Source organism: Typopeltis vanoorti, chromosome 1 (genome assembly GCF_054136105.1).
Source record: "Typopeltis vanoorti isolate ZY-2024b chromosome 1, IOZ_Tvanoo_1.0, whole genome shotgun sequence".
NCBI classification, from domain to species: Eukaryota; Metazoa; Arthropoda; class Arachnida; order Uropygi; family Thelyphonidae; genus Typopeltis; species Typopeltis vanoorti.
Window position 1 is genome coordinate 185,994,826 of NC_143549.1, and position 17,067 is coordinate 186,011,892.

Consider the following 17,067-nt stretch of genomic DNA (forward strand, 5'->3'; position numbering starts at 1 on the left):
GATACCCCATGGAACACTGTTACGCAAATTGGAGCAGATGGGAACGGATACTAATTTGGTGATATGGATAGGAGAATGGCTCAGGGAGAGATACCAGAAGGTGGTGAATGGAGGAGCCGAGTCCAGGATGAGGCAAGTGACCAGTGGTGTGCCTCAGGGCTCTGTGCTTGGGCCATTGTTGTTTAATTTGTATATAAATGATATAGGAAATGGCTTACAGGGAGATATTCAGTTGTTTGCTGATGATGCAAAGTTCGGTAGTGCAATAAAAAATCAAGCTGATGTTGAAAGTTTGCAGGATGATTTAAATAAGCTGGTAGAATGGGCAAAAAGTAATGGATGTCAGTTCAATGTGGAAAAGTGGAAAGTTATGCATTTTGGGATTAAAAGATTACCAGCTGTGTACTACATTGATGGAACGGTACTCTAAGAGATTGATGAGGCTAGGGAGATGAAGTTCAGGGGACACATTGCTAAGGTGTCCAAGATTGCACATAGTATTACTTGGTTGGTTGTTGAGGAATGCACTGACATCCAGAGATAAAGAGGTTATTATTCCCATTTATAAAGTGTTGATACTTCCACATTTGGATTACTGTGCTCAGGTCTGGTCACCTGGATTCCTTGGAGATGAGGAGGCTGTGGAGAGGGTTCAGAGAAGAGTGATTAAGTTGGTGAGTGATGTAAAAAATGCTTCCTACATTGATAGATTGAGAGCTTGTGGATTGCAGAGGTTGGTTGATAGGCAGAGAAGAGGGGGATATGATAGAAACATTTAAATTACTGAAAGGTTTTTATAGGATTGATGCAGGGGAAATGTTTCAGCTGTGTGATAGTGATGGAAGAACAAGAGGTCATCCCTGAAAATTAAAGAAGAGTGTGGTTAACAAGGGTGTGAGAACGAGATTTTTTGTCTGGAGGGTGGTGAATGAGTGGAATTCATTGCCTGACTTAGTTGTGAGTTCTTCGTCTGTAAATGAATTCAAGAAGAGATATGACAGATATTGTTTTGCTAGTTTCGGTCTCCCGTAATGAGTCTACTCACTTCCATAGAGATACCGGTAATAATAATAATAATAATAATGGTAATAAATATACAAAAGACAAAAGTGATCTAAATAGGGAGGAACAAAGCTAACATCTCAGTCATCCTAAATGGAGAACAAATAGAACAAGTAGATAACTTCATATATCTTGGATCAAATCTAACAGAAACAATAGATGCACTTGAAACAATCAAACACGAAATAGCAATAGGATGGACCACCATGGGAAAATTACAGAAAATCTGGAAAACAAACAAGATATTTATACAAGCCAAAATCAAATTATATGAATCAATAATTATACCAACAGTTATCTATGGAGCAGAAGCATGGACAATTAAGAAAAGAGAGGAGAAAAACTGTTGGCATTTGAAATGAAATGCCACGCTGCATGCATGGATGCAGACAGGCTACCTAATAAATACTTTTACAACCAAAAAAAAGCAAGGAATAGAGAAGACTGGAAGATCGTGCTCAATGGATGACTCGAGCAGGTCCAGAGATTTTGAAAATAAGTTGTCCATTTTTCTAAATCTGTTGTTTGTATTTTTACCATTTTATATTTTTGTTTCATGTATTTTATTATTTTATAGGTTTTTTGGTTGTGACTTAGATATTTCCTTGTTTAGTACTGTTACAAAATTATTTCCTCTCTCTCTCTGTTTTTTCCTGTACTTCTTATTTTGCAATTTCACTGTTTCTTTTTTATTCTATTTTTGCTTTGCATTACATATGTCATTTGATTCATGTATGACTTCTGTTTTAAATCAGTGAATTTCTGATATTGTTGCCTAGTATGGGAAACTTGTGAAGAAATTTTGTAATTCAGTTGATATTTATTTTCCACTGTATTTATTTTTAGCCATTTTGATGTAAATCAAATTTTTGCCAATAATGTATAATGATCAGAGGTTAATTGTAAAGAGTAATTGTTAATTGTACATTGGATTTATTAGGCCATAATAATATAAAAATGAAAACTGACTAGTTTGGCTACAGATACTCTTCTGAGTTGGGATGAACAAAAAACAATAAAAGGCTAACATGATGAACTATAACATTACTAAAATGCAGTATGTGTAGGAACTGTTACAGTATATGTGGAAATGGAAACCACATGGAGCATGAAACTGTCATGGGTTAGCTATTGTTCAGTGAGCTGTGCAAGATGGGTGTCTGAAGAGTTAGTCTGACGTGCAGAAAGATCTAGTGAGCAATTTCCAAATATTACCTAGGATCATTCCTCAATTCCTTTTGAGTGTTTTGTGAACGGATGACCATAGTAGATTTTTTTATGTTGCAAGCAGTGAAGTTGTCCTCTGTGTAAGGCATGGAGCTCTTATTGCATTCATTGTTATGGTGGGGGGGGGGGGGAAGCCAAACTAAAGTGAAATGTGGAACTTGAAAATGAAAGGGAAACGACCTTTCTTAGAGATTTTAATTTTCAAAAAAAAAAAAAGTTGAAGGTGACTTCTTTCTTAGTGTTTACTGCAAGCCCACTCATACAGGTTACTATCTGCACTCATTCTCATTGCACCATATATATATATATATATATATATATATATATATATATATATCCCCAAAACTAGATATTATACGTATGCTCAAAAAAAAAGCGTGATCGCTATCACAAGAAATGAAAAAAAAAACTGAAGGAATAATTACAGTCTCTACTCCACCTACTTGTGTGCAACAGATATTCTAAGAAAATCATGCAAAAAATGCTGTTCTTTACTTCTGCTCCACAACAAAATTCCAACATTCTCTGCACTACTTATGTTTCCATTCCTTACATTGGTAGATTTTCTCTCAAGATTTGTAGTCTCATGAAATCTCATGATATAAGAGTGGCTTTCAAGCCCATTTTGACTTTACAAGGTTTATTTTGTTTGCATAAAAACCACAACCCTTTCTACAAACATCCTGGGGTTTATAATATTCCATGTTCTTGCCACCTTTCTTACATAAGGTGGATATCTAGAACGTTTGGTACTTAGACAGGAAGATCATATTGGAGATATTAATAACAGAGAAGACAGCTCGAACCTAGCTTTTCACTTCATTTCTTCAACACATTAATGGGATAAGAGCTCCATGTCTTATATAGAGGACAAACTTCACTGCTTGCAACATAAAAGAATCTACTCTGGTCATCCTTGTAGATAGCCTTATATGTTGGTTACTCATAACTTATTTTTTTCAGAAATAACAACATATACTGAAATATTAATTATAAAAACTAATCATTACTCTTATATTTTGGCAATATTACATTGCCATCATCAGGGATCACAAAAAAAAAATAATAAAATAAAAATAAAAAATAAAAAAATATGTGCATGCAGGCACTAACACTGGGCAAATGAGGCTGAGGAAAGGCAACCAAATTTGGGCCTGGAGTCCTAAACTTTGCCTCCTGAAGATCTGAGGATTAATGCTTCCCAAATTTGGGCAGTCTCATGCACATAAATTTGTCGAGGTTTGGAAAGTTTTTCAGGACTGAGGCAGATTCGAGGAATATCCTTTCACATTTGTATTTGCTGCATTGTAATAGAGTGGTCTTCCAGCATATCCTGTGGTGGATGTCCAAAGCATTGTCACCAAGTTCTGAGTGGCTGTATTGGTGGAACTGGATGTAGTCCTTGTGTTCAGATATTTTGATATTGACTGTTTTACCTGTTTGGTTGTTAGTAGGACAGTTTGCAATTGCAAGGGACCTGGTAGGTCTAGGGAAAATGGTTGGTCTTTGGTAGAGCAGATAGGAGATGCCAGTTTTTATGTGGGCAGTAAGTGATTGTAAGGTTGTATTTCCTTGGAATTTTTGCCAATTTTTCAGATGTGCCCCAGATATATGGAATAGTGATAGATCTTGAGTAATCTCTGCTCTGAAGGGGAGGAGGGGATTGCAATTACAGGGCTTTAATATTTTTTGGGCATTGTAGCCATTGGCTAAGAAAGTGTTGAGGATATGGTCAAGTTCAGTAATTAGGGCACTGTTATCAAAACTGATTAATTCTGCCATGTTATATATCATTTTTATAATCTCATATTGTTGGGAGGGATGTGACTGCTGAAGAATGTTTCTACCTGTATATGTTGGTTTTTTGTAAATGGAGAATGCCAGGGATCTATCAGGCTGGCATGCAATCAGAATGTCTAGGAATGGGAGACGTCGTTGTTTTCCTTTTCTAAGGTAAATTGGATCCTGGGGTGTTGATTTTTTGAATGTGTTAAGAAATTGTGGATTGTATCTAGGCCATGTGGCCAAATGGCAAACACATCGTTCACATAGCATAGCCAAACAGTGGGTTAATGTGGGGCAGAGTTTAAGGTTTTTTCTTTAAAGGTCTCCATGAGCAAGTTGACCAGGGGTGGAGAACCCATGGCTGTGCCCTCTATCTGTTTGTAGAATTTTCCTTGCCAAATAAAATAGCCTAGCCTGAGTTGAAGTGAAACAGGGCTGAGATATCAGGAGGAAATATGGCTTGGATGAGTTCTAAGTATCTTTGAGTGGGACATTTGTGAATAAAGAAGAGATGTCAGAACTGGACTATTGTATCATTGAGTTATAGTGTGAGGTTTTCTATACTGGTTTTAACGTGGGCTGAGTATTTTATGTGTGAAAGTATGTTGCCAGTATATTGTATGAGCACTTTGGCTAAAGGTTTGGCTAATTTGTATGTGGGTGAATCAGTGCCATCCACAATGGGACGTAATGGCATGTTTTGTTTATGGGTTTTTGTTAGTCTATATATCTGAGGGGGGCAGGGGGGGTCTAGAGTTATAAGATTTTAGTTTATTTTTCACTTCCATGGGCCAAGAGGTAATCTTTTTAAAGAGCCTATGGAAGTATTCTGATTGGTGTGCTGGTGGAATTATAGTCTATAGGGAGGTAGGTGGAACAATCTAGAAGTAAGGATGAAAGCTTACCTTTATAATCTAATTGGTATAAAACCACAGTGGCATTTTTTTTTATCCACTTTGGTAATTACTATTTTGTTGTTGTTTTTACTTTCTTGTAGAGCTTCAAATTCTTTTCTTGAGAGGTTGCTTTTTGGTGGTTTAGCATGAGTTTGAGTAAATTGGCTACATCCAGTCTGATGTTGTTGGCAATATAGTTGGAAAGGCTGAGGATACCTTGTTTTATTTGGATCATTATTTCTTCTGCTGGAAATTTTTTAGGTCTATGTGCACTAATGGCTTCAGGATAAAGGATGATAAGTTTACTACTGTATTAGGAGATAGTTGAGGCTTGGAAGCTGAGTTTTTTTTTAAGTTGATTTTCATATTTCTTGATGTGCTTGTATTGTATTTTTTGAAATTCTTTGTCTGAAGCATTTGAGACATCAGAAAGAATCATCCAAAAGTCAATATTCAGTATTGCAGCTAGCTCTTCTTCTGTCACATGGATAGCTTCATTAGTGTTGGCCAGGAGAATGTGAGTGGCAGCAATCTGTTCCCATAAAAGAGCAAAGCTAGTGCACCTGTAAATGCGGAGAGCCTTCAGTGAAGTGAACCAGTGTTCGATTTCATGCAATTTGGAATAACATTATTATCCCTGCAGCATTTTAAAAAGGCTATTTTATTCATTTGTATGGATATTTTCAATGTCAGTTTTTTTTTTTTCGGGGGGGGGGGGGAGATTTGTTCTTTCCAAAAAAAAATAATAGTTATGGTCATCTGTTTACAAGGCACAACTCATTAGGAACCAAGGAATGATCCTGTGCGATATATGGAAATCGCTCATTACATCTTTTTGAATGTCAGACTTTAACTTTTCAGCTGCCTATCTTGCACGCATCACTGAACAATAGTTAAACCGTGCCAGTTCTCGCGCTCTACATGGTTTCCGTTTCCACTTATAACAGTTTCTACACATTCTGTATTTTACTAATGTTACAACTCATGTTAGCCCTTTGTTGTATTTTTTGTTCATCCTAACCTAAAAGAAGCCACAAGTATCTGTGGCAAAACTAGTCAGTTTTCATTTTTATATTATTATAGCCAAATAAACTACATTTATGCCTTTTTACAAATTGGCTAATTTAAAATTTGCAATAATGTAGTCAATAACTGAATTACATCATCTGTGACCATGTATATTTATGCATTTCTTTATCTTCAAATACCAAGTTCATTGTTCTCATTTTTATAAATGACAAAATCTCATACTTTGTGTTCATTTTGATTGCATTTATTTTCACCAAATCTCTGTTTGCTTTTTATTTCCTCTTTCCTATTCTGACATTTAAATCCCCTGCAAGTAGTAAATGTAGTAAAAGTTCTGTTTTATTTGTTTTATCTATGACATTCTGCAGTTCTTTGTAAAATGTTTTATTGTCTTCTTCTTTCCTCTTTTATGGTGCATATGCTCTTATTATAATGTGACCTCTTTAATGTTTTGAGTATAATTTCTTAGTCTTTCTGTCCAGTAGTTATAATATACAATATTGTTCTCTATGGATTTATGTATCATTATCATTATATTTGCCTTTGTTCTTTCTTCCTTTTTTTTTTTTTTTTTTTAACTCTACTATACACTTGTATATAGTTATTCATATTTTTATATATATGTTATCATGAATCTCATTATTTTTCTCTGATAGTTTATTACTGTTGTTTTATTAGATCATTTAGTATTTCATACAGTATATTATGGAGTGTGATTATTTTCTTTCTGATTCACCACCTTTTATAATTATATATTAAGCAACCTGGAAAGCAATTGAGATAATTTTCATCTCCCCAATTTATTTACAATAATGCATTTTTAATGCTGTTGTGAAATTTAATTTGTCGTTATAGTTATATCAAGCTGACTTGATCTCTACAAAGAATATAAAAATTGTTAATGAATCATTATATAACATGTAGTTATTATTAAAATGGTTTGTAACTACTTTGTGCTATAAAATATTGTCAGCTTTGGTAGGTGATGAGGCAATGCATGGAGTTGACGGCTCTTAAGTTCAAGAACTCTATTTGATTCGGCCACAATATAAAGGTATATTTTACTTTGACAGACTGAAATTGTTTTTCTTACCAGAAAATTGAGAAGCAGACATTGACATTACCTGACAGTAAGAAGCAGTGCACTAGTAGCACATCTGCTGTTTTGATTTTATTGTTGTGGAGATTAGAATGATACAAAGAGAATATGAGTTCCTTTTAGAGAGGAAAGTTGAAGGAATGGATTTGGAGACATTCATTTATCTGAAAGTATTATTTTTTCAAATGGTGAATGCCCACCATTTGAAAAAAAATTGAATTGATTATTTTGAATGTATTGGAAAGCCAAAGTTGTTAATCTTTGAGAGGATTTGCAAAAAAATTTATTTTCTGTTTTGTTAATTTTATTAATTAAACTTTTTTTTTTTGTATGACAATTCTCTTATTTCTGAGACTAAGACTAACTGAAAAAAATCTCATGTGTTACATATGACATATGAGATTTATTTTGTGGTTTGGAGAACTATTCTTTTAAAATAAATACATGTATTGGAAAGAAAATAATACTTGTCGTATGAACCTAAATACTTATACAGTTGATCCTTAAACAACGTGGGGGTCAGGAGCTCCAACCCCCTGCGCAGTCAAAAGCCTGCATATTACTTTTTACTCCACAAAAACTTAACTAATAATAGCCTACTGTTAACTGGAAGCCTTACTACTAACATAAACAGTCGATTAACATGTATTTTATATGTTATATGTATTATATACTATATTCTTACAATAAAGTAAGCTAGAAAAAAGAAAATGTTAAGAAAATCATAAGGAAGAGAAAATATGTTTACTTTGTCTGTATATAAGATAAACCATTTGTCTGTCAGTAGCTACATCAATATTGTCTTATATGATACAAAAACACTATGTATTACACAAATGTTATATATATTACTAACATTAGACATCAAAAATGAAAAGATAACGTGAAAAAGAAATTCATATTTATTTACACACCTAACGATTCATGCATTGATAACAAAGCAGCAGTAGTACGATTGCTTTATGGTAGCCTGGCCTATACACTGATGAATCAATTTTTATAAAATTTTTATTTTTTTATGCCAATTAATTAATTTTGACCAATTTCTTCTTCTTATTGTGCTATCTTCTATCGAAGGTCAGCGACCATCTTGGCAAACAACTGCGGTCTTGTGCTAATCTGAGCAGTTGTTCACTGCTCTTTCCTGTCGTCTTGATGTTGTCAAACCATGATATTCTTTTTCTTCCTCTAGTTCCTTTGCCATCAATTCTTCCTACCAAAATAGTTTGTAGAAGTTGGTATTTGCTGTTTCTCATGATGTGGCCAAGATATGATGTTTTTCGTTTCTTGATTATTTGTACAAGATGTTTAGCTTTGCCAATGGATTTTAAGACCTCTTCATTGGTAATTTTTTCTGTTCGTGATATCTTTAGCATTCTTCTGTATAGCCACATCTCAAAGGCTTCGATTTTCTTGATGGTTGTCGCCTTCAATGTCCATGTTTCAACTCCATAAAGCAGAATAGACCACACGTAACATTTCAGCATTCGGCATCTGACTTCCATGTTTAGGTCTTTATTGCAGAATAGTGTTCTCATTTTCATGAAGGACTGCCGTGCAACTTCTATCCTTGTCTTTATATCTATTTCTGGATCCCACCGTTCATTAAGCCAACAACCAAGATATTTATATCTTGACACTTGATCAATATTTTTCCCATTGAGTGTCAGTTTCATTGATGAGGCTGGATGTTTGCTGATGATCATGTATTTTGTCTTGTTGATGTTTATATTTATTCCCATTCTTTGGCTTTCTATATATACTCTGTCAATGAGTTTTTGGAGATCCATAATGTTATCTGCAATTAGCACGGTGTCATCTGCACATCGTAGGTTGTTAACAATCTTTCCATTTATTGTGATTCCCTCTGGACATTCTTCCAATGCTTTTTTTACCTCTGCGTATATGTTGAACAGGAGTGGTGAGAGCACACATCCTTGTCTCACTCCTCTTTTGATGTTAATATCACTGGTGGTAATGTTGTCTAATTGAACGGTAGCTGACTGATTCCAATACAGATTTGTTATTAGTCTTATGTCTTGTTCGTCTAGCCTTGTTTGTTGAAGGACTTCTATTAAGTTAGTGTGTCTGACTTTGTCGAATGCTTTTTCAAAATCTATGAAACACATAAAGACAGATTTCTGTTTTTCTATGCATTTTTGTATCAATATTTGGGTACAGAAAAGGGCCTCTCTAGTACCAAAACCATTCTGAAAGCCGAATTGTGTTTCACTTAGAGTTTCTTCACTTTTTCTATAATGTGGCCAATTTGACCAATTAATAAAGTTAATTTTATGCAGTTATAATTAAATACTGCATATTTACATTCGTTTACATTTCTCTTGACTGTTAATGGCGCCATTGGTCTGTAAGTGTTTGTGTGTGCAAGTTTTGATAAATTTTAACTTTTATAACAGATTTGTGCTTATTTTATGGTGGTAAATGATAAAATAGAATGTGATTGTTGGTGTCGATGATGAAAGTAGTTGTAGTTGGTGGATTGAGTGGTGGAGATGGAGAGTTGTCCTCCCTTGATGAATCTTTAGACTCCCTGGAGGTATCACGTAATAATAATAAAAATTTTTGTAAATCTCAAAAATAATTTCTAGTATGTTTAGTGAAAAAGATCCACATATACGTGAACCCATGTAGTTCAAACCAGTGTTGTTCAAGCGTTAACTGTATGATGATGAAAATACATATATATATACAGGGTGTCTCAAAAAAATGTATACACACTTTGAATGATCATGAGTTGATATTTATTATAATACTGTTAACGTTCACATTGTAAAGTACACTATATAAATGTACTTTTCCATCCTTCAACGTTTGTATTCAAACCGATGGCCATCCTGGTCCAGGCACTGCTGATAACGTGCAGCAATGGAATTGCAAACACTGAGAATCATTTCATCTTGTAGCTAGGCGCATTCTCTTTCGATTGCTGCTTTCAAGTTGTCTACTGTTGCCAGTTTTGAAGTGTAAACTTTATCCTTGATACATCCCCATAAGAAGTCCATTGGCGTGAGGTCTGGTGAATGCAGGGGGTATTCTACAGAACCTCTTCTTCCAATCCATCTGTTGGGTAGAGTCTCATCAAGATAGGCCCTCACATCTCGATGGTAGTGTGAGGGTGCCCCCATCTTGTTGAAAATAAAACTCCTCATCCTCAAAGTCCTCTTGAATATGTGGCATGACAGCGTCATGCACCAAGTTCAAGTAATTGGCACCAGTTACAGTACTGTTGAAAAATAATGGTCCAATTAATCCATGTGCTGATAAGCCGCACCACACCATCACTCCTGGTAAAATTACATAATGTTCCTCCATAACATGCAGATTCTCAGGTGCCCAGTAAGTGCAATTGTGCTGGTTAATTGACCCATTTAATTTAAATGTGGCCTCATCACTCCACACAATTCATCTTGGAAATTGTGCGTCCTCTTCACATTTTTCCAAGTACCACTCAGAAAACTGCGTTCTCCTATCTGGATCATCTTCGTTGAGAGCGTGTACCATTCTTGGAATGTAACTTTTCCAATGACTGCAGTTCAACGTGCGATGGACACTTGATTTTGATACTCCTATCTCACGAGATGCTTGTCGCACCGATTTTCTTGAACTTTGACGATACGTTTCAATTAATCTTTCTTCTGTTGCAGGCCTCGTAGCTGTTCGTGATCTTCCTGAACGTTGCTTATGGACATTTTGAACAGTTCCATCTTCAAATTTATCTCTAATTTGAGTGATAGTAAGTCTCGTAGGTGGATCTCATTGAAATTCTCTTCTAAACTGTCTTTGCACTTCCACTACGTTTTCATACTTCCAGTAGCATTTTAGGATAGATTTTCTTTCCTCAAAGCTTAGTCTGGTTTCAGCCATTATTTCAAATCCGTTAACCCTGCAAAATAACGAAAAATTAAGCGAGTTATCAGCTTTTGAAGTGTGTGTACATTTTTTTGAGACACCCTGTGTATATATATATATATATATATATATATATATATATATATTCATCATATGTCATCTTTTATTACAATATATAAAGAAAAGGTGGTATTTAATATCAGCAATTAAAAAGAAACATCATTCATTTTTAAAAAAATAAGAAGAAAGTTGGTCAAAGTGAGACACTTTGGAAAACCAAAAGCAACTTGTAAGCTATGTGCATGTTGTTGGGGTATATGATTTGAAATTCAAACATTATCTGTATTAATGGCAGTGGGCTACTTTGCTGAAATGAAGAAAGCAATCAGAAACTGTAATATGCGAAGTTTGAATGTGTGTGTGTGAGATACAGGGTCAGAGGTTTTAGAAGAGAAATGTCTCCTTTGGATATCTTTTGGAAGCTGGAAGTATATAAATTATTAACTGTTGCCCAGGCTCTTAGATTTAGCAGTAATAGTTAAAATTTGGAAAAGTTCACCAAATTTGCTCAGATGACTCTCCATGACTCAAATGACTTTCCATAGGTAGGAAAAATTCCAAATGCAAAGAACTAAAATACATTTTGTATTTAACTTTTTTTATAATCCAGAAGCACTCAGCTAGAAGATGAAAACTACTTGCAAATATTAAATCTCACATACTATAATATTTTCTGCTTTCATTTAATTTATTAGAGCCATAAGTCATCCATAACATGATGCAAATAACCATTATAAAACATATTCTTTGGGAAAAAATTATTTTTACTTAATGTTAAAAACTATTGCACCATTATTATACACAATAAATTATATTCTTGTTTTTATCCGTATTTTATTATAGTGTAACAAAGAAATCTTAAAATCGGGACTAAACTACTTATGTATAGAAAGCAGGCAACTTCACATCAGGCTGCTCTTTATATCTCATAATACACAGCACTTTCACTTATATAGAATATAGGGTATAAATATATATATATATATATATATATATATATATATATATATATATATATTAAAAAATTTAATTACTAGAAACTGAGAAAAATGAAAACAAAGTTTATTAGTACAACTAGTTTCAGCTTGTATCAACCTTCTTCAGGTGCCCATTAAAAAAGAAATAACCAGTAAAACATAGAGGAAATAACTGTAAACATCAAGGAAAGTTAGTGTATATATTTCAACGTTGAAGTCCGTGCATTCAAAACTGTTGTCTCCTTGACTTCATTGTTGGGCATGTGCATGCGTATAGCATCTCGCGAACGCCAGTATTTGATCGTAGCACAATGACAGTCTGAAAGTTGTAACTCGGGTTGTTGTTGAGATGTAGGGGGTTGAGAATGATATCTTTTGATTCTATTATCTTCCTGTCTAATTCATCGTGTCAACGGAAAATGTTATTAGACTTCCATAGGACTGTATGGCTAAGGTTTTCTTCATTAGAAATGAAAAAAACCTTAGCCATACAGTCTGTTAAAAGATGAAACTAGTTGTGCTAATAAACTATATTTTACTTTTATCCCTCGGCATCCAGTCATTTAATTTTTTTTTAAAAATCTCTCCACCAAGTAAACCAGTCATGCCATGTGTGTGTGTGTGCGTGCGCGTGGTTAAAGACTGGTTTCAGCCATTAGTGAGGTCTCATCTGGGATAGCTTGATCTGTGGATATACTGAGAGCTGTCTTGTTGGGAAAAGTTACATTTATCATATAAAAGTAGAAAATATATATTACTATGTTCTCAATATGAGATTATTATGGATTTAAATTTTTAAAGGTACCTGTGGCATAATGATAAAACAACAAAATTGCACAATTACCAGAGTAATAAACTTCAATGAAAGTACAAATATTTTGTGCTGAAAATAACAGTACATCATCAGTGTGTCAAAATAACAAGCAGAACAATTTGCCTCTATCTTCAACATCAGCTGAAGATAGAGGTGACAGATTGTCTTTTGTATAGGTAACAGATGACAAATTTCGTTAATAGAAAAATATGTGGGATTCAGGTGATACTTCTTCATTCTACCAATAAATTCAGAAATATAAGAGATTGGTGCCTTACAATCTATCAAAGAATCCTTCAATGTTGGATTTGATGAGAATTGTAACCATTTAATTCCATTAAAGTTTTGCTAGTGATAATTTCTTGTTGTAAGCTTGAGGTCAGATTAGCCTAACCTAAATTGTAATGATTCTCTCTCTCAAAAATTTGGGAGTTTCTCATTTTATGTAAACATTAAAAATAGTTTTAATATTATTTATTAATGTTAATATTGATTTCTAGCACATCATGACCATTTTTAATTGGTAAATTGATTGTTATATGTATCTTGTATTCCTTGTTCTTTGATTTGCTTGTTGTTCCTATATACTGATGATGTACTGTTATTTTCAGTTCAAAATATTTGTAATTTCATTAAAGTTCATTGTGATTATCATATTGTATTATGGATTTTCTCACATACAAACTTTGCTTATGAGATGGCAAAATATGGATGAAAATAAGAATATAATTTTTTGTCAAGTATAATATACTTTTCCTAGCCATTGAAAAAACGTGCATATGGATATAACAATTAATTGTTGTACTCATATGAATTTTAAAGAGTTAGTCAATGTTTTTGACTAATTTTATAATTTTATTTTCTAGGGAGGTATGCATATTATCATCATTATTCTGCCCTTCTGAGAAAGACGAATTCATTCCATTTGATCCCCCTTTAGTGTCCAAATATGGACCTATTTCTAGATGTTCAAAATCTCTGATCCGGGGACCAGCTCCCATTCAGGTGAATGCTGTTTCTCAAATGGGAGAACTGACTAGTCCAACTTCTGTTGTAAGACATCCACTTCCATCAGCATCTCTTGCACCTTCATTTTATGCATCTGCAACCACAGGTATACCATATATACCATACACTATTGTTCATTGAATTGATTAAATGTTTGAAACTAAATAGATAATTATTTATGAATTCTTTGTAGACAGAAGTGTCAGAGCGTCGTTAATGGCAGAATTCATAAGAAGTGATTTATTTCAAGTTGTTACTACGTAAAAGTATATTTTTATGCTTACTATGATTGGTTGTTCAATTCAAATGCTTTTACTGAGGTTCATTGTTCTAAATACATGCATGTAATATGTTTATTTTTTAATGATTTTTTAATGTGCAGGCTGAGAATTAATTAATCTGGATCCTGCTGAGACCAAACATCATTTCAACCTTCTGGCTGTTGACTTGAGTTTACTTGATATTCATTAGTCACAAAATTCACATCTCTTAGAATTAAAGAATTTATCATTAAGGAATAAAAAGCCAAGTAGATAATTTCATGCCAAGGGAAATCACTGATGTATTTATCCATGAACATTTACAAAATGTTTTATGTATTTCATCGATTTCAGCACATTGTATACTTTAAGATAATAATTTCTCCTGACTGTTCTGTTGTGCTAATTCATCCTAAATTCAGAACTTTGTTATCTTAAAGTTTGGAATGTGTGCAAAGACTGATTGCACGTTGCTGCTCTGATAATGAGGAACTCAGTAGTAGAAATAAAGTGGTCAGTGATCATGCCACACTTAGACTGTTGTGTGCTGAGTTGCCTGGTAAAAGAGACCTGCGGCAAGCCGATGAGTAGATCCAAATTCATAACAACTGTAAACAATAAATACAAAGGCAAAAAAAAGTGTGAGATTTTGTCATTTATAAAAATGAGAACAATGAACTTGGTATTTGAAGATAAAGAAATGCATAAATATACATGGTCAACTAGATGATGTAATTCAGTTATTGACTATATTATTGCAAATTTTGAATTGGCCAATTTGTAAAAAGACATACATGTGGTTTATTTGGCTATAATAATATAAAAATGAAAACTGACTAGTTTTGCCACAGATACTTGTGGCTTCTTTTAGGTTAGGATGAACAAAAAATACAATGAAAAGCTAACATGAGTTGTAACATTAGTAAAATACAGAGTGTGTAGAAACTGTTAAGTGGAAATGGAAACCATGTAGAGCGCGAGAACTGGCACCGGTTAACTATTGTTCAGTGATGTTGCAAGATAGGCAGCTGGAAAGTTAGTCTGACATGCAAAAAGATCTAATGAACGATTTCCATATATCACACAGAATCATTCCTTGGTTCCTATTGACAATTTCAAAAAAAAGCAAACTGACATGGAAAATATCCAGACAAATGAATAAAATTGCCTTTTTAAAATGCTACTGGGATAATAATGTTATCCCGAATTGCGTGAAATTGAACACTGGTTCACTTCACCGAAGGCTCTCCGCATTTACAGGAAAAACACCAGAATAATAAAGCATGGACTATTAATTATAAACAAGGAATGTTGGTGCAGAAAACAAGTGTTGCTATCAGTCATTCTGAAAACAAAAATCCAGAAATTTCTTAGGGGTCCAAGTGCTCAACAACAGACCTCAGAGAACCATTCAGATCCACTTCAGAAACATCGTGGTCACTGCCAACCTCAGTAATGTCCATTTCCACGTCTGGTCTACAAAATCTCATTTGCTTTTCCTAATAAACTCAAATTCTTCAAACACTGCTCATATCAGCTCTGCTAAGTACACACTCTTTGACCTATTGTAATTCAAATGTGGAACATGCACATATGTTTGCTCTGCGATCCTATGATAATGATTATCCAACTTAGGATTCCTGATTTTGACTTCCTTTGGTTGAAAATCTCTCTGCTACATTATATCAAATTCATCTGCTGTCTCTGTTGTGCCAATAGCCATTCTGAACTTTTTATTTTCTTCAGCCTAACTTTCCTAATATTAAGCAAGGTCATCTTCCTCAGATATCTTAATGTTTACAACACTAACAAGTTTTCCTTTTCATCTGCACAAGTTAGCTAAGTGGAGATGCTGAAACATTTGCTATCACCAATCACCTTATGTACACTACAAATAATGCTTGTTCTTCAGGTAATTCAGAACCACAACTTAGTGTTGATCTCTTTCCCCATGGAGTGTCATCCACACAGCCACTCCTACTGATGTATCGTATGACGTTATAAAAATGCCAAATGAGATGATATTTGCAACTTTTATGCCCCATTTACTGAAGTACTGTTTCCAGCCTTCTGACCCAAACAAATATACTGAACATTTCATGTCAAAGAAATAATCCTCATAGGTTGCAAACATTTATTTCCCATTCCACTCTACATTCCTGGCCCCTCCATAATTAAGCCTTGCCTTTCTAAAAGGCATACCAATGTACAAATAAAGAATTCAGCATACCATAACTGGCTGTCATTTAGAACTCTATCTTCCATCGCTGCTTATAATAAAAGCATGGAATAGCTGCAAGAAAATTATCAGTTCATCCAGAACTGATTTTGACAGAGCTAAAAGCAGGAAACTGGCATCCTATCCCAATGGCAGTCATGCCCTTTGCACACTACAAATGTTGCTTGTCCTCTAGGCAGTTCAGACTACAACTTAGTGCCGATCTCTTTCTCCATGCAGCATCATGGTCATCAGTCATAACTTTTGTCATCACTACTCCCACCACCATTACATTTAGATGGTTCTGTGGCATCATCACTTACAGAAAAAACCAGCCTCCTAGCTTCGTACTTCTCCTCTAATTCTTGTATGCTCAACCCTAGTAAATAACCCCCCCGCCACACACACACACACATACACACATCCGAAAAAAGAAGAAAAAAACATCCCAAACACTCGCCACAATGCCCTCTTTGACGTTTCACTAGAAAGAAATAAGAATTTTATCCAAAAAAAAAAAAGAGGAGTTCTTGCCCTTATGGCATTTCTCCAATCATCCTGAAAGTGGACACTCCAGAGTTAACTCCCATTCTGTTACCGTGCTTTCTTACCATTAAACCACTAATTTTTCAAATGTTGGTTTTCTCCAAATGATTGAATAATAACAAAATTCAACTCCTATGTTACCTTGAAAGCACTCATTTAATAAATGATTGTCAGTATGGATTCCTTCACTGTCTATCAACAAGGGGATCTTCTTAC

General features: G+C 34.2%; 1 protein-coding gene across 1 annotated transcript in view; it reads left to right on the top strand.

Moving 5' to 3' along the window:
• roq (RING finger and CCCH-type zinc finger domain-containing protein roquin) overlaps positions 1 to 17,067 on the top strand; it is a 504,568-nt gene that overhangs the window by 306,016 nt on the left and 181,485 nt on the right. The window contains exon 13 of the mRNA XM_090405434.1: positions 13,686 to 13,933. Within this exon, the coding sequence (XP_090261560.1) occupies positions 13,686 to 13,933 (248 nt within the window). The remainder of the gene's footprint in view (positions 1 to 13,685; positions 13,934 to 17,067) is intronic.